Consider the following 22886-nt stretch of genomic DNA (forward strand, 5'->3'; position numbering starts at 1 on the left):
ATCCCCACCCCAGATCACATTTTTTTACAGTCACCAAGATGTATTTTTGAACATGCCTGCTTCTTTGATTAGATCTTTTCTCTTTGGAGCAGAAAGCATGACTTGCTATTTTTTCTCCTTTATTTCTTCTTTACCTTCTCCCTCAACTCACCGTCCCTGGTGATAAATCATGAACTTGCTATTTTCTGTGGAACTATTACCTAGTAATTATATTACCTATGCACATATATTTAATCTCTTTGGTAGGTTAAAGCTCCTTTAAAATGCAGAATGCTCTGAAGTTACCTCTATATTCACCAGTTCTACTTCACTATCATGAACTGGGATGCTGAATAACATTAGATAAATGAAATAAAAGATCTTATGGGGGTGCCTGGGTGGCTCAGTGGGTTAAGCATCCAACTTTGGCTCAGGTCATGATCCCATAATTCATGAGTTTAAGCCCCACTTGGGCTCTGTGCTGACAGCTCAGAGCCTGGAGCCTGCTTCAGATTCTGTGTCTCCCTCTCTTTCTGCCCATCCCCCTTCCCCCTGCCGCTCTTGCTCGCTCTTTCTCTCTCTCTCTCAAAAATAAATAAACTTCAAAAATAATTTAAATAAAAGATCTTATAATGCAGCTCCTGCCTTTATGGGCCTCTTCTACTTTTCCTCCTATTCTGTTGCCTGCTATTTGACCATTTGCTATCCAATCCTATATATTAAACCATGGGTCTAGGAAATAAAGAGATAAAATGCAAAAACAGTTCTGTAACTGGTTATGTTCCTTTAATTGCTCTTTAAAGTTACTAGATAACCAAAAAATCTTGGCTGTGCAATTTGTCCAACAATAAAATATGCTTCCTCCTCCCCCGCCCCCCCAGCTACTTAATAAGGAGTGTAGTTTTCACAGTAAAGCAGTCCTACAAAGAACAGAATAAATAAAAGGTATAGGGGAAAATTTTTCCATAGCAAATGGAGTAAGATATTCAAGAATTTGTAAGCATTCACCAACTTCTTTAAACAAAGTAGTGGATTTTCAAACAGAGACATTTTAAAATATGTAACTTCCATAAAATTGGTTCCATTTGCCATAATATTTTAAGTAAATAATCATGTTTCCTTAAAGAGTGGTCATCAACCATGCTCTGGGGTGGCTATCCAGAGATCAGCCCTGTTTCTGGTCTGACTAGTGCTTTTCTGAAGGGACACTGCTACTGAACATCCCTAACATCAAGTTGGCCTTTGTTGAGCTGTTAAAATACCTACGGACATGAAGATTTCAACTTGTAAAAGACAGTAGTTAAAGGTCGTGTGAAGAGTTTTAAGTTTTGTAATATGATGTATAGTACTAAGTCTGAGTAAAACAATCCAACAAATCATAGCACTTCTTGATTAGACTGCACGGGTCATTAAATCATTAAGAATGACCTAAGATTAACTTTTCTACACAGGCATTACAGTGCAGTGGTTAATAATGATTACACTTAAAATCCCAGTAGGAAAAAAGGCACACTTGAAATAGGGTAATTTGAGAAGGGTTTACTTTTCGAAAGGGTGAATGACACAGGTGTGGTTGGGATGTAGCAGGAAAATAAGGGCTAATATAAGAGTTCAGAACTAGTAGCAGTGAAGTGGTAACGAGTCCTGGTCCAAAGGATAGAGAGGAGAGGAGTTTGTGGGGTTCTGAATGAGAGTGATGCAGAGCAGAATGCCTTTAGAAAAAGCATGAATTTTTGTTTAAGGTACAGAGCCAACCCAAGATGATCTCAAACAGGAGACAAACTGAATACCTTCTCCTCATTCTCCCTCCCACTAACAACATGCCTGAAATTCCCAAACAGAAGATTTACATGGAAACCAGTGTTCTAGGCACTATTCTAAAGGCTTCAGGTACGATACATTGCCTAATCTAGCGACACTTCAGTTTCTTCATCTGCAAATGCTAATAAGAATAGTAACTACTTTATGGTTTACAAGGCAGTACAAAGATTAGGGGAAAAAAAAGAAGCAGCACTTTAACAGTTCATGGGATATAGTAAGTTATAAGGAAATGTTACTTCTCATTAGTGGACTTTTCAAAGCAGGCTCTTTTGTCAGAATGTACAGCAAACATAAAAGCCACAAAATGATTCTTTCCAAGTTTTAGATATTAATATATCTCTCTACATTACTCTGTATCGAAAGGCTAAAAAATTAAGTAAAATTCTTTCTTTGATTTGTTTCATTGTATTTCATTTCATTTTCCTTAGAATAATACTTACATTAAAGACCCAAATGTTTCTATAACTATATTCAAAATTAGAGTTACAGAAATGTGAATTTCAAATCCAAGAAAGATCCAGGAATGACATCTCCATACTCGGATGTCAGTGAAACTTCAGGATACACTAGTCTTTCTTTGGGAACATACTCCAAAGGGAAAAACTAAAGCAGATTTGGATTTAAAAACAAAAACAGGGGCACCTGGGTGGTGCAGTCGGTTAAGCGTCCGACTTCAGCCAGGTCACGATCTCGCGGTCCGTGAGTTCAAGCCCCGCGTCAGGCTCTGGGCTGATGGCTCAGAGCCTGGAGCCTGTTTCTGATTCTGTGTCTCCCTCTCTCTCTGCCCCTCCCCCGTTCATGCTCTGTCTCTCTCTGTCCCAAATAAATAAACGTTGAAAAAAAAATTTAAAAACAAAAACAAAAACAAACAAAAACAAACAAAAAAACACCTCATGAGTAGTACTGTTATCCAGCAAATAATGACTTTGAGGATGAAAATAAACATTTGTGAAGCAACAGATTAAAAACTTGAGAATTCAAAAATAATTCCCCCCCAAACACAGCAAGCCCATGCCTCCAAATGGTTTTCCCATATGCAGTAGGATGGAATGCTATTTACTCTTGGCATCGTTGGCTACTTTGCAACCTCAAATCTTGACATAAATGTAACTTTTTGTATCTTCCATTATTTATCAAAAATAAACTCCTGATTTTAAATCACTCACATGCACGCATGAACACACACATATACACACACACACAGAAACACAAACCCTACATCTTATAGACTGCACTATTTTCCAGTGGGTGGGGGGGGAGGAACTATTTGCTTGCTTACTTCTTTTTTTATATCTTTCTTATTAGATTTTAATTCTTTGGATGGTTCAGTTAAATTTGTCTCATTTGCTTGTATAAACTTCTAATCTAGTACACAGTCAGTGCATTAAGTATCTTACACATGAGTGAACAATTATGATTTTGATTTTTGAAAGAACAACAAATTGTTCTTGGTGATTCATAATTTCCTTTCAGTTGGTCAACCCTTCTCATATTAAACTTTAACCAATTTCCAAAGAAAGGAAGTATAAACTGGTGATTCATTCTTTGCTCTCATGGAGTCCTGGCCTGAACTTTGTATAAAGAATGATGGAGGCCTGACATCAAACCTTCCCTGTCCTATTTTAACAAACATAGTATATAAAACTTTAAAATTAAAAAAAAAATTACCCTTTGAAAAACATGAATCAACACTGAAAGAATGATCAAAAGAGTGACTGGTAAATTTATGATATATACTATATATGTCATTTATATATATTATTTCATATGTATATATGAAATTCAAAACAGAATAAAAAGATTAAATCGCTAACTCCATACAATAAAAGTTATTGACAAATCGATGTAACAGAATGAAAACAAGATTTGGAAGCAGGTAAAATGAAGCTGATATGACAGCTTCTTATTCTTTGACCAGTAAGAATGTGTCTTTTTGTTTTTAATCCCCTAATTACTTTCTATCACCTAAGACCTCTACATTTGCTCAGTTATAATAATATGAATAAGCATTCAGGACTATCTCAAACTATTGTTTAACTTTTGTAAGTGCTAATTCAAAAGTAAAGTACAAAAATTATTATTGAATATTTAAAGTAATTCTATTAAAAATAGTCTCTGTAACAGTATTATTTCTAACTTCAATTTGCATAACTTTTTTTCCCAAAAAAATATTATAAGAAAATATTTATTTTCAACTTTGGAACATATTTCTCATTTATAATAGACATTATAAACCATTTTAATGTTTTCTATGTTTTAAGTCTTTTCTATGTTTGAAAATATATCTTACAAAATGAGTTTAGCCAATCTTACCATCATATTGTATTAGTCTACCAAAGACCAAAAAGCAAATATATTTTGAAATGATGCATGAATTCCTGAGAAAATAACATACCATGTGTTAGTGAAGAAGAATAGTACTAAGAATTCAAAGAAACCAATAATCAACTTTTTACAGTTAATATTTGCCCATGTATAGCTGAAAATGTGTAGAATGTAGAAAGATAACCTTTTAAACAATAATTTCAAAAATAAACTCAAAACACCAGAGATGATGCATCTCTCAAAGCATAAAGCTTTCCTTGAATTCATTTCTATATCCGACTTTCACATATATTGCTCTTCTACAACATTATGCCTTTCTACCACTGAATCCTATTTAGTTATGACTCAGTGCCTTATTTACTTCACTGATTGTATTAAGCCCACACAAATCACCCGAAAGCTTTAATTTGGTCTCCACAGGCTTTATTTACTTCCCAGAAATGGTAACAAGGTATTTTAAATCCTCCCAACCCTAAGTACACATGTTGCAACATCACTACTATTTGCCAAATAAATTACACTACAAATATAATTCTCAGCTTCCTTTGCTGACTAGCAGAACTAGCCCAGGAAGAAAGAAAAAAAGCAGAAGCATTCAATTTCTATATTTTTATAACCCCAGAATTCAGGATCTTGATAAGTAAAAACTCAGTTGGAAAAAATAAAAAAAAGATGCTGACTAGGCAGATAATAAGCCTACTATGATCAGTGGTATCCATGGCAACCACTAATACATTCGGTAGAGGATGTGTATTGAAGGTAAGGTCACAGAGCAATAGAAATTTGCTGATGGACACATGCAATGACACTAAATCATCATGTACTCCAATGTTTTTAATATGCATGTGGATTACTGGAGAAACCCACATACCATAATTACAACCCCATAAAATCATCTTATAATCAAATAATCCCATGGAGTATGTATTTAGCCCTCTTCCACAAATGAAGAAACTGAGGCTCAGAGACATTAGGTGTGCTTAAGATCCCAAAGATGGTAAGATATGGAGCAGAATTCATATCAAGGCAGGTTTATTTGATTCCATGACCCATGCATTTAATTTTGTTTCCCAAGCAGAATAAATGGCATTAAATTTAAGACATATACTCAGTGAAATGCAGATATACTGAGTGTATCCAGTACAATACTGAGAATAAAGGATTCAAAGGGGGTTAAATGAGGAGTTTAAAAAGAGTACTATAGTGGCCGTGCAAAAGGAAGAGAAGCACATATAGTTTAGGGCCTAATACATGATTAAAGAATAAATAAAAAGGTCAATATAACCATATAAGACTATACAGTGCAGCCAAGGGAGAGCATAGCCTTTTTAATAGCTCAAGGCTGAATGCTTATAGGAACCCCAAAAGTACTTGCTACTTCATTCTTTTCTTTTCCTGGAATATTCAATTCCTTAGTGTATATTGGCTTTGTGTGTGTTCCTTTTAAAAAGGGTGTTTCAATGATAATTCTTTTGAAAATTACAAGGAAGTTCAACAAAATACTGCAGGAGTACTAAAAAACTACACATAGTACAATTCCCATAAACCTCATGCAACACTGGCCAAGGACATGCAAAAATGGGTGTCAAATATTAAAATAATTAAAAGGTTATTTTTTGTTCTAGAATTAAGCAAATAGACTAGATCATTTGAAACTTTGATATCAAAAATAATGTTAATAGTTTTAAAAATCTGAATACAGTAAAGTCATCTTAAATGTGAACTTAAACTATTTTTATGACTACACAATGGACTCTCATAACAACTATAGGATGTAGGTAAGTGTGGCTTTTACTCTAATAAACCATATATTCAGAGTTACTTTAAGACATAGAGGTGAATCTTTTATCAAATCAGTATCATAAAAGACCAAGGAAAAACTGAATTATGCTGCTATAATCATGCACTATTATCTACAGAGACTGAAAGAGAAGGAAGAGGTCTGTTATTATTATGTGAAAAATATTTGGTAGGAAGAAAGAACAGTGAGCCAATGATCAAAGAATAAATCTATACTTGTGCTAAACACAGCTTTTATAAAAAGTTGAAGATTCTTCTAAATGAAACAAGTTCAGAGCAGCACAGACTGCTAAAATATTATATTTTATGAGGCAACTTACACAAGAGTACACATTTGTAGATATGAAGGTAAAAGACCTCAAAGCAAAAAGGCTACAAAATTATGATATAGAGGTCTATAAACATCTGAACTTCAGTCTATCCACAGTATTAGAGACCTGTTACTTTATGAGCATGATATTGAATGAGATAAGGGAAAGGCTTACTAATATAGGAGAAGAGCAATAAATCACGGAAAACAAAGATTAATCCATATAATTTATATCTTCTTTAATATTAATTAAAAATAATGAATTTCCTTAAGAAAGGTATTTCCTCTCTTTTCTGAAAAATAATATTTTCAAAAAGGTATAACGCCTTGTTCCTTTTTACTATTAAATAATTTAAAACCACATTACAAGCAGAAGGCATAATGACTGTTCATGCTCTAAAAGTCCACAGCCCTTCCCAAGTACATTTTTAAAACTTCCTATGATCATAACGCTAAGTCCTCTATTTCCTTTGTAATCTCCTATTGTGGCTGGCCAAATCTTGGAAGAGTACTAGGCATTATAAAGCACTTGGATAGATTGATTTGACTGAGTACTCTCAAAATTAGATTCCAAACATATCTTAATTTAATTCTTCTTGATGGGCAATTCTTCATTGGAAAGGGTTTGTGTGAGATGCTTAAAAGAATGTATGCTGGTATTATCCCTAATGTATATAGAATTGTTTATACTTTAATACCACATTGATGATGGCTACTAAAGACCACATGATAGGAAGATTCTGATTCCAGATCTTTTTGACCGGTCCTTAGAATGTGGCAGGTAGAAAGGAAAGTGATCCTAGACCTGGCAGCAGATTGCTAAATATCCCAGACTCAAGGAGGTAAGAAGACGGTCCAGACAGCCACTGAATGGATATCCAATATCCCTTCTGCTATGTGGGTATCTGGAAATGGCCAGTGAGTTCCATCACCTCTTCCTTTCAACTCTTTGCACAAATGGCTGGGCACCAGTTACACTGAGCACTGGACCTAGAGACTGGGATTCAAAGCACAGCACTTGCCTTGATGTGGGTAGGAAAGGAGGAATGGAAAAATGTATGAGCAAAATTATACCTACATGACGTTCAGGTTTTATTTCTTGGCCCCCTGGATCTATCAATTCTCAAGTTCAGTTTATTGTCACGTAATTCAGAAAATAAGCTGGAATTGAAGCTGTCAAAATTGGTCCACGAAAACACAGGCTGACAAGACATACACACTGCAGACTTATACTAGGAAAGTTGCAGAATCCAATCTAAACATTTCCGAATTAGCAGATTTTTTTTTATCACAGTAAAGATGTCCTATTAAAGCTGAGAGGAATATAAATTATGAGACTAAGCCTTGGAATAAAGCATCAAATAGAACAGCCACATAAATCATTCTTTTACATTTACGTACTCTTTGAACAAGACTACCCAGATTTAGGCTATGGCACCAGAAATATTCACAGTGAATGGTGGTATTTTCTGGAGAAGCGCATTTTCCTAGTTAGATTTCCTTACACTGTTTTTGCCTCTACTGCTCTCCTGTTTTCCCTTTTACACACGATACAGATGCATGTGTCTCTTACATATAACTGTAAAGAAATAAGTCTAATTTCATAAACTATAAATAAAAGTACCACATTGTTTTACACTTAAAATAATTTTATTTTGGAAGATGTATGAAGCAAATTTAACTGAAATCATTACTGTATTAAAATAAGATGTCTACTTTTATGAGAGACTTTTTTTTTGGAGCGATCAATATTCATGTTGGGTATACAAAGGAGTAAGTCGAAGGTGGACCAGACTGAGACTTAGATGACGAGCAATCTTAACTATTACTGATTTTTATATGAAAAACAGCTTTTATAACTATATTATTTATAATGGTTTACAACAAAGCATACGGAAGAATAATTATGATATGTGCCTCCTTTTCTTTCAAATAGAATCATCTGTGATTCTAAAGCATAATTCTGCCCTTAAACTCTTTTCACTATATATTTCATTTTTAGGTGTTTTTCTAATAAGAGCAAATATTTCAAAAGTTTTTAATTGAATCTTGCCATTCAATACCAACACATGGTCCTTTATATTCTTGCTGATACATCCAATGGATGCAAGAATTATGCATGAATTTTTACGTCTACATTTCAACTTCCTATGTGAACATTTTTACAAATGCATTCCCTTTACTTTCTCCTGGCCTTGTTTTCTTATAAGTCCCGATCTTTCTTGGAGCAAAGTGGTGTTGGTCTCAACTAGAAGCCAACAATACAAATAATTGCTATTGCTTTCGGTAGAGAAAATCAGTGTCTTTCACACTACACCGTTGTGTATCTATGTTTTATCCAGTTTATAGATGACAGAAAGGAAACAATCTATAAGAGAGGAGTAAGGAAAGTAATCTAGCAACAGCTGCACTGATCCAGGTCAACTGAATCTGCAAAAGACCCTTTCTGGATTCTGTGATAGCAATGAGTTCCTTGGGTCACAGTGAATAGTTGGCTGAGATATTTAATTTATTTTGAAGTAAGCCATAGAAAAAAACTAAGGGGCAATTTCAGCAATGTGCAGCATCTCTAAAGAGAAACTAAATAATTATCATTTCTAGAATCCGAAATTTCTAAATCTGGAAATGTGTTCTAAAGAGTCATGAAACATTTCATCCATAGAGAATAAACTAATCTTAAAAAATACATCATTTATGTTTGATTTTTCATTATTTATAGATGAGAAGACCAAGGATGAAAGAACAAGAGTGATTTATAGAATCAGCTGGTATTGTTCAACTAGATTGGAAGATTTTTACTATTCCATGCTATCTGAAACCTATGAACATTAATAGTATGTATCAAAACATATAAATCTGCCAGAACTTTATATTTTCCAAAATATTTAGTGAAGTCTTATAATGCATTGTGTGCTCTCTCTCACGTACATGTGGTTAACAGATATAGCAAGGAAAATATTAGGCTAGTGGTCAGAAGGTCTTGGTTTAGTCTCTTGCTACACACCTGCAGTATGTAGGAGAATTACTTGAACACACTACTCTCAATTACTTCATATATTTAGGAAAAACATTCAACTAGGTGTATATCATTTTCCACCTCTATAATTTTTGAGGTTTTCAAAAATACACCATACAATTTTTTTCTTTTGTGTATCTTCTTTAGAGAATAAGCTTTACCCCAGCTACCAATAAGCCTACCTATTCCACACCCAAAAAATGATAAAAATAATCCTGAGTTAAGGTGTGAAAAATTCTTTGCGCCTAGTAAACATCCCATGACTCAACAGACAAAAGATGAATAATAGCTTATCAACAAATATATTCAAAATATATTCAAAATATTATCAATAAATATATTCAAAAAAAGGAAAAAGAATTATTAAAATAGGTTGTTTGATTCCAGATTATTTTTCCAAAAACAGGAATTTTTTTCTACTGTTCATTTATCTACAAGTGCTGAGATTGTTACAGGATAATGATAAAAATAATCAATATAATCATTGATCTCCAGAGAAAGAAATATTGATCCTGTGTTACAACCAAGATATTGTCATTTGGGAACTCACTGTAAAAACAACTATTAAATATTTATTATTAAAAATAATTATTACTATGCAAAAATTTACTCTAACCAGAGCTACAAAGAAGCATTATAATGGTATCAATATTGTAATTCTGTTTATGTGTTAACAGGCTGTTTATCTTTAAATCTCTCATTAAATGCTTATAGGAGAAAGATAAAGAAAAAAATTAAATTTGTAAAAATAAAGATCATCTCTTAAATGCATCTGGTTGGAGGAAATTCTCACACTAAAATAAAATGAGCATTTCAGATTTGTTTCCTGATGAACTTCTAAAAACTTCATGCATAAATAGTCAGTAATACTTATATCATTGAATCTGTTATCCTTTCTTGGAATTTAAAAAAACAAATAAACTAATTTAAGACCCTTTATGTTATATATTTTAATGGCATCACAGCAAATATATGATCATAGAAAAACTGGACATCCTTAATGGCACAATTGAGGTTTTATCCTAAATCACTTGCTCAAAACATTTGAGAAAATACTCCTTTGATTATTTCTTGTTCTCTTTCAGTTGAATATTTTCCTCCTTTTTTCAAACTAATAAATTATGGAAAGAGCTCTAGAAAGAATTATTTTTATTTGTAAAATTAGCCAAGATCTTTCTTGATATTGAATGGGGAAGCAAATTAACTCCAAAGCTTCCTAGAACTTATTTCAAGTTCATTACGCAGAGCAGACGATCAAAATAACTGGTCCAGAACATCCTGTTACCATCAGAAAACATCAGGCAAACTGTCAACCTCTTTCTTCTTTCTTGACAAATATCTAGTGGTCTCTGTCTCCAAAACTTAAAACTTATTTCCTCTCTCAATTTGCTTTCAGTATCACAAATTCGTCATGTCACAGTAGTTCTTTTGAGGGATGTTTCTGCTTCCAGAACTGAGCTGGCAGCAGAATGGCTACACAAAGTAATATGTGAACAGATTCACTGTGGTATTTTAAAAAATTGTCTTTGCTTTTCAAATTGGAGTCTCTAAAAAAGGTGTGAGGGACATATTTATTCACACTTTGTAATTCTCTTCTACCACTGTGTTGTCTTTGTATCTTTATCTCCACACTTTTCAAAGTGCTTTTTTTAAAATGAATTGATATATTAGCCTGTCTTCAAAGTTAATTTACAATTATTAATATGTAATCAGAAGACAGATACAAAAATAAATAAGTCCTCATTTTTTATACCCTCATTCCAGTCACTAAAACTAATAGTTGAATGAATAATACTCTTTTTCATTATTGGATTTTCCGCATATTCTGCTTTATTATTTTACTTATTGCTTTATGAATTGTAATATTAGTTTTTACATGTTTCAATAGAAAATTTATCAGCACATCCACTTTTCTTGGCACCAAATTCCCAGAATTCTCATTTTAAAATATAAATGACTAGATGTTTTCATTAATCTTTTTAAATTGATATTTACTTACTAAACATTAAAATTCCATATTATTATAAGCATCATATTCTTTGCAAAATAATATTTTAGTAAAACACTTCTGTTCATTTCATTAAAATATTTTCTTCACTCCATCAAATTATTAAGAAGGAAACTGAACGTCATGTAGATGCAACGTTAGAGGAAAATGACAATTTTTTGAAAATACTTATATTTATTTTCCTTACCCTTTCAATATTTGTCTTTAAAAAGTTTCCTGTCAAACTCTACCACTTTTAATATTCTGTCCATCTTTACTTCTGTCAAATCCTCTTTAAGTTTCTTAATGAAACAAGTGTTTCATTTGATTAAATTTTGCGTTGGTATCTTTAGTCAAATTATATTATCACAATAAAATGTAAACTAGGTCAGCAACAAATAGTTTCATGAACAAGTAATGCTTTGCCAATCAAGAGGCTATTTCATTAGAATAACAGCATCAAAAATAAAATTCTATTACTCTTAGATACCTTTCGATCAAAACCTTCATTCATACAAATGATCATCCCAGTATAATAAAAATAATTTGTATTTGTATGATTTGTCCCTATGGAAAAATTTAATTCACCCAAGTATACAGAAAGAATGGAGACAAATGATTTAATATTTGGCACACTATAGAGAGTAAAAAATGTATATGTTAGGATCCCAAAGCGAAGTCTTTGATTTGTATTTAGTGCCTACCAGTCAGTTTTCTTTCCGCCAATGCATTTGTCATGAATACACCTGAAATGTCATTCCATGCTGTAACAACACTCAAGGTGGCCATTATATCAAAAAAGTCAAAACTAAAACTTTGGATAGAAAGTCATACTTTTAAGTAATGTTTACTTTACACTGAAATCATAAAATGCTGTAAAGCTTTTACTGAAAATATTTATATGCATTTTCACATATACTTCAACTAAACAAAAACTTTCCATACTCTGTCCTTTCAGAAGTGGAATTCAGTCTTGATATCTACAAAACAGCACCCTCAAAGAAAAGCAATGCAGCAAAGATGCAAAAATGACATCCATGTTGATTTGTAAATAAATCTAGTTGCCATCTGAATTGAACCAAAAAACAAACAAAATAAAAACTGGACTGCTGATAGGCCTTACCTTCTTGAACTGCTTGAAAAGGGTTGTTGCCATCGACAAATGTCACTGAAAATGTGATTTTCTCAGTCTGTAAGATCTCTTCATTCTGGTTGAGGTCACCAACCGCTGTGCGAAACACCTCATCATCCTTTTTGGCAGATTCATCAAAAATTGCTCCTACAAAGAAGTGAGTGTGGTCATTAAACAACAACATGAATATTCTGTCATGCTCTCTGTAAATATGCCAGGGACTTATATATTTGAAAAAATGTATACCTTCACTTAAAGCATGCATTTTGTTTATTACTGAAGTACACTATACTGGAAGCAGTATGGTAGCTAAGCAGGAATATGTAGTTACTTCTTCCAAATGGAAATTATGAATAGCACATCAAAGTGTTATTTTAGGCAAAGCTTTGGTGAGACAATATAAGAAGTCCCAAAAGTTTTCCAGGACAAAGTGGCTGATACATTAGATGTCTCATATCATGGTATCTTTAGGAATTCATAGCTTTAAGAATATTTTTCTGAACAATAGGAGATAAAATCAGGAAACTTTCTGAGAGCCATTCACACAAGCATACGGGAATCAAACTTCTATTGTGATCTTAATTTATTTTTCATTTTTCTTTTTCTTTTTTTTTATTTTGAATAAAGATATTAGTATCTTTTACAACATGAATTCAGTAACATTAGACAAGTACAAATCTCTGAGCAGAGACAATTTGAGAAATACTTCCTAAGAACTAACATAAATCCTAATGGATAATTATAGCTTTTTTCACATAAATACAATAATAATGATGATAAGAATTGTGGCTAACTTGATTGACTGTCAACAGGGAATTGGCTAAACATACCAGTTCTAGAAGTAAACTGATTTCAAATTCTGACTGTCATTTGTTAAGCATATGACCCTGAACAAGGGATTCAAATTTTAAAACCCATAATCATCATCTGTAAAATCTAATGACAATACCTATCTGTAAGGGTTATTAACTGCATTAAATGAGATTATCCATGTAAAATGTAAATAAATTGTGCTAACTGAATGGTAAATTTTCACTAAACACTAGGTTTTAATTTTAATTTTAAATTATTTTTATGTTTATTTTTTGAGAGAGAGAAAGAGCTTGCAAGTGTGAGTGGGGAAGGGATAGAGAGAGGGGGACAGAGGCTTGGAAGCAGGCTCTGTGCTGACAGCAGAGACTCCCGATTGGGGGCTGGGACTCATGAATGGCAAGATCATTAACTGAGCCAAAGTCTGATGATTAACTGACTGAGCCACCGAGGTGCTCCCATTTTATTTTTAATTACTGTAATCCAAACAGTGCTTAACATTTTCTATTAATATTTTTCTATATTACAAAATCTCATTTAATCCTTAAAATAATTATGTGGTATGTATACTGTCACACACACATAGAGTTATGAAAATTAAGTTTCAGTGCAAGGAATACGCCAAAGGAATAAGGGCCAGAGTAGAGTCCTTGACTGCTTGACTCCAATGTCTTTGCTCTAAGTCACCATGGGATACTGCCTTTTAGGATTATACCCGTAAGAAATAAAAGTATTTTTATGAGGATCCTGACCTTACTACAAATCTGGGAGATTCTTTCCCATCTGGCTGTGCATCCTTTATTTTTATTCATTGTGATCCTGTTAGTGCTAGGAGCACATTTTTAAACTGTTTATTTTGAAATTATTGGGCCAATGTATTTTTTGCCTTTTTGAGTGAACTAAATGAATTTCCCCCTGGAAAAAAAAAAGACATACACCTTAGGATCAATAACATGATAAAGGAATGACTACACATACATATCCACATACATACCCAAATAATATTTCTTGTAGTATGTAAATACATCAATAAAATTATGTATATTAAAATGTCTTTTTCCCATATGTAAACACAATATGGGTTTTATATACACACATACAGAGAGATAAACACAGACTGTAAGGACACAAACATGCATATACATGTTTATATACATACACACAAACACACATATATATATATAGAAACATACAGAAACAGACATTTTACATCAGCTACTCCTGTTGATTTTATGCATTTGTGACTAAAGCCCAAAAACCTTCTAGTAAAAGACAGATCATGATATTAAACATGCATTATTAGACTCAATACATGATAAAGCAAGTCTGAAACTATGTCCATTTCTGACAAGTGTGGCAGGTTACTTTTGCTGTCTTCACCTTAAGTGGCCTCATGATGGGGTGGAAATTATTAATTTTCACCAGAGAATGCAGAGTGTCTAACAGGCTTTTTGTGTGAACCTAGCTTTCTCTTGTCACTGCTCTTTTACATTTGCATGGATTGTACTAACTTTTATCAGCCTCTTCAAACCCTTGCTTTCTACCTCCTAAAATATATTCTAAATGCATGCTAAGAGTATGAGAAAGAATGAAGAATTTTTTAATTGATACATAAAGTACTCACTAATTATATATAATATATATATTACCCAGAATATTAATATTTTATTAATATAATCAAGCATAATAAATATTATAGATGTTAGCCTTTGACCTAGCCTATAATTTCTGAATCAGATTGAAATCTACTTTAGAAATTATTTCTGTGAAATTATTTAGGCAATAAATGTTAGATTTATCTTGCTGATTTTAAACATCATTCAGAAGACTCATTTTAATCTATGATAATTGTTATGAGAATCTAGATTAATCACCACATTGAAAATTTAATATGATCAGACTCAGATACACAAATTTCTTTAACAGTTTGTTAGAAAGTGTGATATAAATGTACTATATAATTGGAGCAGAAATATCCAATTCATTTTAAAGCAGATAGTCTAAATGGCTACTCACAAACAAGTGATGTATGTTTATATAAAGACACTTCACCTTGTCATGGATTCTAAATGGGTCTTTTAAAAGAAGAGTTTCGGGGCGCCTGGGTGGCGCAGTCGGTTAAGCGTCCGACTTCAGCCAGGTCATGATCTCGCGGTCCGTGAGTTCGAGCCCCGCGTCAGACTCTGGGCTGATGGCTCGGAGCCTGGAGCCTGTTTCCGATTCTGTGTCTCCCTCTCTCTCTGCCCCTCCCCCGTTCATGCTCTGTCTCTCTCTGTCCCAAAAATAAATAAACGTTGAAACAAAAAAAAATTTATAAAAAAAAACAAGGCAGAGGGGCGCCTGGGTGGCTCAGTCGGTTAAGCGTCCGATATCACGGTCCGTGAGTTCGAGCCCCGCGTCGGGCTCTGGGCTGATGGCTCAGAGCCTGGAGCCTGTTTCCGATTCTGTGTCTCCCTCTCTCTCTGCCCCTCCCCCGTTCATGATCTGTCTCTCTCTGTCCCAAAAATAAATAAACGTTGAAAAAAAAATTTTTAAAGAAGAGTTTCTAATCAACCTTGTTTTAAAATGGGTAATACTACTGACTTCTGCCAAGTATTGGTAATACATTTTAATAGGAGCATTTTACTGTTACCTGACAGAACACCGAAGACTGCCTTAAATATTAAGCCTGGCTTAATAAATGGCAGAAACCCACAGAAATGATAGCAAATTAGTCAATTCCGTGCTGAATTAAGATACACTGAAAGGAAATGCATAAAACAAGCAGTTCATCTTTCTGCAAACAGCAAAAAGTACACAGAAGAAACGTTTCATCTTACTGCACACAGCATAACCAAAGAACAGGAAATCCTAGCAACATTTCAAATCCAGTTATTTATTTACTCTTTTTCTTCAGCTATAAAATCTCATCTTTTTACCAAAGAGTACATGCAGCATTTTGTATTAAACACAAGTATTCTGAAAACAGCCCAGTGAGTTCCACATGTAGAATCTCATGAAAGAAGGTTCTTACTTATTTCATGCACTTGCAAGAGTACAGCAATTCCATGTCTTTAACCTTTGTATCAAAACACACACATTATCAGTGTAATCCAATCTCAAACATCTTAGATTTACTCATTTAAAAAATTTAAAGTTCCTTGAATGCAACATTCATAACTATACTGTTATCATGATGACCCAGCATCTAGTTTTTCCCCAGCAACTTCTATTAGCCTTTTTTTTTTCATTGTCAGTTTTAATTTACAACCTTGAGGTAAAAAGAATATTCAACTTATTGTCAAGATGAAATAATTCTTCCACTACTTACACACGCATGCACATACACACAGTTTGAGCAACTTCACATTGGTCAAACTGGAAGGAAGAACAACCAAGAAATAAAGCAGACTATGAACACCTCCTAAAATTTGTAATCAGTCATTTCCATTCTTAGGGATTAATTATGATATGTTCCTTCTTTGAGGGGGAAAAGGGCTTTACTGATCCTTATACAAAAGAATGACATATACGGGCAAGAACACATACATGGTTTTAAATACAAACATTATGTTTACTTGTCCTCTTATATCTTAGAAAGTAAAGAATAATCATTTATAATAATGTTAAAAATATGCTGATATCATTTGTTTTTACTTGTTGTGAAGGGCGATCTGTACAAGTCAGTATTTTATGCCATAAAATCATTTTACACAGATTCATATTTGCAAATATGCCTGGTAATAAAACCTTTATAAGAAGTTACTAATCTGACCAACTCAGTAATTCTCAAAAACATTAGATGCTTAAGAAGCATTAAGCTTAGAAGTATTTTTACCTTCATGTCTTTATTCATGGTGTTGCCTCCATCATGGATGTATGTATGTTTTGTCTCATTAGCAAAATATAATTTCATGGGTCACAGAAACTATTTGTATACTTTGAGTATGTAAAAGGGAACCTGGATATATTAGATGTTCAAGAAACAGTAACATATTAACCTTCCTTTATGTTTAGTTAGACATAATATTGTAAAATAAGAGACTTAGATTCAAAGACAGAAGAAAAATATGACTTACAACTAACTCTAAATCAAAACAAAAGTAGACTTGCTAATGTACTTGCATGTGAATTTATTTTCATGGACATTATTGTGACTCCAGAATATCCAAATTATTCAGCAAGGTATTAAGCATACACTTATATTTTTAGTTTAAATATTTAATTATTTTTCCTTATACCTATATGAGGCAAGTGGAGGAAACATTGTTTAGCTGATAATGGAGGAAAGAAAGTATCTTCATCTAGCTCAGAATTTCCTCAAAAATATTGAGAAATGATGAGGCGCCTGGGTGGCGCAGTCGGTTAAGTGTCCGACTTCAGCCAGGTCACGATCTTGCCGTCCGTGAGTTCAAGCCCCGCGTCGGGCTCTGGGCGGATGGCTCGGAGCGTGGAGCCTGTTTCCGATTCTGTGTCTCCCTGTCTCTCTGCCCCTCCCCCGTTCATGCTCTGTCTCTCTCTGTCCCAAAATAAATAAAAAACGTTGAAAAAAAATATTGAGAAATGATTTGATACATGTCTTGAAGGAATTTTCTATAGAATAAGTAGAATTATTGGAAGATTTATATATCACATTTTATATAACTAGCATACCAAATAAGTTTAAAATAAATGACTCTAAAAATTGAAAACAAATATTAATGTATCTCCATTATCCTTACATGACCAATTTAGATTTAAAACTGTAGTATATAAAAAAAATGTATGAAATAATTGCCTAAAATATCAGAATTGCAAGTAAAATCAGAGATGGCTCCTCTTTTTTCAATCATGAAGTTTAAAGTCTTCCCTTATTTATTTTGCCTAATAAATATAAATTCTTTATGTTATGTAGTTTAAAAAAAGAATAAATTTTTCAAAGGTGCTTTATGAAATGAATTTTTATTTTTCTCTGAAGCAACAGAATAGATTCTCTTGGTTTCTCTCTTTGTACATTTTTTCCTCTTCTCTTTTTTTCTTTCCATACATTCATGCAACTACCCATCCACCCATTAAATAATCAACACAGAGATAATCTTCAAAGTCAAGCCTCATTGTTTCTTAAGAAATAATTTGCTGATAAAACAGCTGAAATCTATTACATGTTGAATCAGACCATAGCAAAATTAAGATGCCTTGATAAGATGACCATAGAAGTGCACACTGAGATTCCATAGACGCACAGTTGAAAAAAAATTAGAGATGGTACACACAAATTCCACTTCTTCAGAAAATGTAGTGAAAATATTTTAAGTGATTTGAACAAAACTACACAGCAAAAAGTTAGATGGGATGAAAACAGGAATTTAGTTTTTCTGGTTTCAAGTTTGAAGCTATTTCTTCCATATCATGCTTTTTTATTTCATTTCAAGCATTTACTTTCTGAAAAACATATACATACACACAATGTCAGATATATGTCTGTATGTATTAACATGTACATATACACAATGTCAAATATATGTATGTATATATAATTGTATATGTACATTCAATTACCAGTATTACATCTGGTGATTAACATATCACATTCATTTACTATAAGCCCTGAAGTATTAAAAATTGAAGAATGAGAGCAAAACTTGAACATAGGAATATTTTTACATAAAATGCATTGGATTTGCCCTAGAGGCATCAACAATTTAACTTAGGAAGTTAAATAAAGATAAAAAGCAAAATTCTCTGTTTTGGGACAATTTATTGGTCACAGTAGAATTTACAGTTCTGCAGAGCTATTCAGAATTACTAATTCATCATAAATCTTCACTATTTTAGATGCTACTATTCACAAGTAAGGCTTTTTTCTTTTAAGTCTAATAATACACTCTGCATACACATAGTTGTATGTTGTGCAGATATCCATATAAGAGATCTTTAGGGACATCTGGGTGGTTCAGTTGGTTAAGTGTCTTACTCTTGATTTCAGCTCAGGTCATGATCCCAGGGTTGTGGGATCCAGCCCTGCATTGGGCTCTGTCTTGGTAGCACAGAGTCTGCTTGGGGTTATCTCTCTCCCTCTACCTCCCTTCCCCCACTCACACGCATGGGTTTTCCCTCTCTCTCAATAAATAAATAGACATTAAAAAAATATCTTTAACTTTGCTTACATCTACTAATAGTATCCCCAATAGGTCAGTGGAGACTGTACATACATTTCAAAAGGAGCACAAATAATCAAAGACATTATAAATACCTCAAAAAACAGATTTCTCCTTTTTTTCACCCTCCACTTATATTGCTCTCAGTTGGAAGAAACAAGGTCAAACATTCTACTTGACAACAAGAAAAATTACCAGAATTGTGACCAAATGAAATAAACATTTTCTATACCATCTGGCATCTTTACTTGAGCATATAGGCTACTATTTCAGTGGGATACTGTTACAATGAAGGTAGTGTGTGTGTGTGTGTGTGTGTGTGTGTGTGTGTATGTACATATAAAGCTATTTTCCCAGACAATAATAATTACATTGAGATATCCTCCACGAATTAATTCTGTATTACAAATGTGGTCTGCAGCCCCTTATTCAATAGAAAATTTCCTCATATGTTCTATGCTAATGTCTTGATAGTCATGCACAGGGTTTTTAGAACCTTTCTCCTTTTACCAAGAGGTGTATTTTCCCCAGCTCACCCTATCTTACCCTTCACACTCTAAGAAAGTAAACGGAAACAATAACTCTCACTGTTGTAAAGGAAGTACTGGATATACACCAAATTCATGACAATTAGCAAATATTATTCTGAATCAGAGACAATTTTACTCTGCTGTGTTTCTGTCAAGTTTATAATAATTGAAATAATAACACTGAACACAATTAACATGTGTTAGTAATAAGCACTGTACTAAGTGGTTAGCTGGGATTATATCATTTAGTTTTGATGAAAAAGTATTGATGGAAAATGAGGCTTAGATTAAGTAATCTTCCCGAGACCCAAAGCACGTGATGACTGACAGAATTCACAGTTCTCAGTTTCAACACCTTCCTAAAAAAAACTACAGGTTTATATATGGCAATATATTCATTATCATAAATTTCTATATTACCAAGTGATAGGAACATTTTTGTTTTTATAACTATCACAATGAAATTTTATTTGTAAATTAAAATTCTGAAATAGGTTTTAATATTTTTTTGGAGAATTTTTTTAAGTTTATTTATTTGTTGAGAGAGAGAAAGAGAGAGGGGGTGGGGTAGGGGCAGAGAAGTGGGGGGAGAGAGACAGAGAATCTCAAGCAGACTCTGCACTGGCAGCACACAGCCCAACGTGGGTCTTGAACTTATGAACCTTGACATCATGACTTGAGTTGAAACCAAGTCAGATGCTTAACCAGGTACCCCTGTTGGGAGAATTTTTTATTAATGATGACTAGCATATAAAAGTATTCAAATAGTATTTTGCATAATTTTCATAGGTACAATATTTAGCACAACGATTTAAACTATAGTATTTAAAGAGTAGTTTAGCCAAAGTATTTACACATTTTTTTTCTCAAACTTTATGTTTAATTTTTCTTTTTCAATAACCTCATACATACAAGAAATTAAATTGGGGTAAATTTCTAAACATTAGGTTAAATGAAAATTTTCGTAGTTACTTTAGAGTAATGTTAAGTGGGTTCCAGTAACGTATGCACTTTGATATGTTCCTAAATGCAGGGTTCATAACAAATCTCTAGCCTTTCATTTCTTAAAGACTTAGAATATTTTTTTCACTTTAGTGACTAATGATCCTAACAATGACAATGCCAGCGTCATTGACTTTATGTATTAAAGGCCTTTAATAATTTACTAGGATCTGTAATATTCAAATTGTGATCAGGTATAGAAACTAACTGCTTCATTATCTCCCAGTGTCTAATGCTTACTTAGCACTTTGTTCTTAGAGTTCAAAGTACATTATAATATTAACTTCCACTTTACCCACCATAATTATGTAGTTTATAGGTGAGCATCATTCTTGTTTTAAAGATAGATAATCAGGTTCAAAGAGAATATTGCCAAGATCACAGAGGGAGTTAGATATAGTGTAGAAAGAAAAAAATGCAAAGAGATAAAATTCAATGCAGATTATTAAAACGATCACACATAAATACTGGAAGGCATATTATACATTTTGAAATATTTAAAAAAAATTTTTTTTACATTCATTTATTTTTGAGAGGCAGAGAGACAGAGCATAAGTAGGGAGGGGCAGAGAGAGAAGGAGACAGAATCCAAAGCAGGCTCCAGGCTCTGAGCTGTCAGCACAGAGCCTGACGCAGGGCTCAAACTCACAAACCGTGAGATCATGACCTGAGCCGAAGTCCAACGCTCAACCAACTGAGCCACCCAAGTGCCCCTGAAATATTTTTATATTGCAGATATCTTTAAATTTTCTTTTTTTCCAAAATATTATGATAAAGTGACTTAAGATGAGAAGAGCAAATCATAGACTAAAAAGCCAAAATTTCAATAACTGTCTCTTGAGATTTCAGACAAGGGCATTTTTGTTAGAATTTAAGTTGTAACATTGCATCAAAGTGTGAGCTAAGTCTAATTCATGAAGGGGTTCTTCATTGTAATATGGCCTTTTACTCAGCCCAACTCTCCAATGACACTGAATTCATATTTCATTTGGAATGTTTGTAAAGTTATACAGAAACCCAAAGCACATTTGAGCTGATAATAGTTTCACTTGAATATCTGACTTTGCAGTATGCTTTCCAGAAGTCTGTGGGACAAAAGGAAATACAGGTTGCTTAAGGAAAAGATAATCTGGATCAGCCATGTGGAGAATAATAGGAATCTAATCTTTAAAATAATCACTTTGTGTTGGAACACACATCCTCTCTAAAAAGCTTATGCATTTTTTCTAAGTCTGGGGGCTTGGGGACTATATATATCCCAAATCAGTTCTTCTAATAAGAATTATTTGTAATTTTTACGAGAGTATTAGACATTGAAAGATCAGTAATCAATTGTTTATAAAAATAGCACTATTTACAGAGGATTCTGGGAGGACAATGAAGTAGGAAGCATCAGGAATTTATTTCCCTATCTAGACAACAACTGCATTGGTAGATTCTGTCTGAGGTAATAACTACTTTGGAAGTTTGAAATCTATTGAAGGATTGCAACTTGTAACTTCCAGAGAAAGGCTTAGAGGTTAAATTGTGGTTAATTTTGGTCAATTTCAGCCCTTAGTACAGTTAACAGCTACACACCTTCTACCCCTCAGCCATCTGGCAGGCAGCTGTAGGCCTTTCCAGGAGCACCTAGCACATAGTTTGTAGGAGCCAGGGTGCACAAAAAGAATTCTGTCCTCTAAATACAGGGCATCTGTGCTGTAGCACTAATGGCTGATTCTGCTTCTGATCTTAGAGGTATAGAAAAAGAAACAGGAAACCAGCATTGCTGCATTCTTCCCCCTCTACTCCTTCCCTTTGTTGCAAACCACCATCCCCACCATGGCTGGAGTTATTTCCAGAAGATTTAAAGAGCCAGTACTCTTATTTTCCCCCTTCATTTTCTGTTTTTCTCCTTTGGGAGCCAGACATTACCAACCAGGATATTCAACAGCAGCTATATACACAGATAAATTACAAAGTCAATGTACAGGTCTAGAAAAAGATGGAGGTTGAGAAAAGAACTGAAAATACTTTAAATTTATATTTTAAGTTGATCCTTGACACAGAAACAACCTA

The 22886-nt window shown here is 33.4% G+C and overlaps 1 protein-coding gene across 1 annotated transcript in view; it reads right to left on the reverse strand.

Annotated features, from left to right (window-relative positions):
• GRID2 (glutamate ionotropic receptor delta type subunit 2) overlaps positions 1–22886 on the reverse strand; it is a 1419162-nt gene that overhangs the window by 1115990 nt on the left and 280286 nt on the right. The window contains exon 2 of the mRNA XM_027060847.2: positions 12362–12517. Coding sequence (XP_026916648.2) covers positions 12362–12517 — 156 coding nt within the window. The remainder of the gene's footprint in view (positions 1–12361; positions 12518–22886) is intronic.

Source organism: Acinonyx jubatus, chromosome B1 (genome assembly GCF_027475565.1).
Source record: "Acinonyx jubatus isolate Ajub_Pintada_27869175 chromosome B1, VMU_Ajub_asm_v1.0, whole genome shotgun sequence".
NCBI classification, from domain to species: domain Eukaryota; kingdom Metazoa; phylum Chordata; class Mammalia; order Carnivora; family Felidae; genus Acinonyx; species Acinonyx jubatus.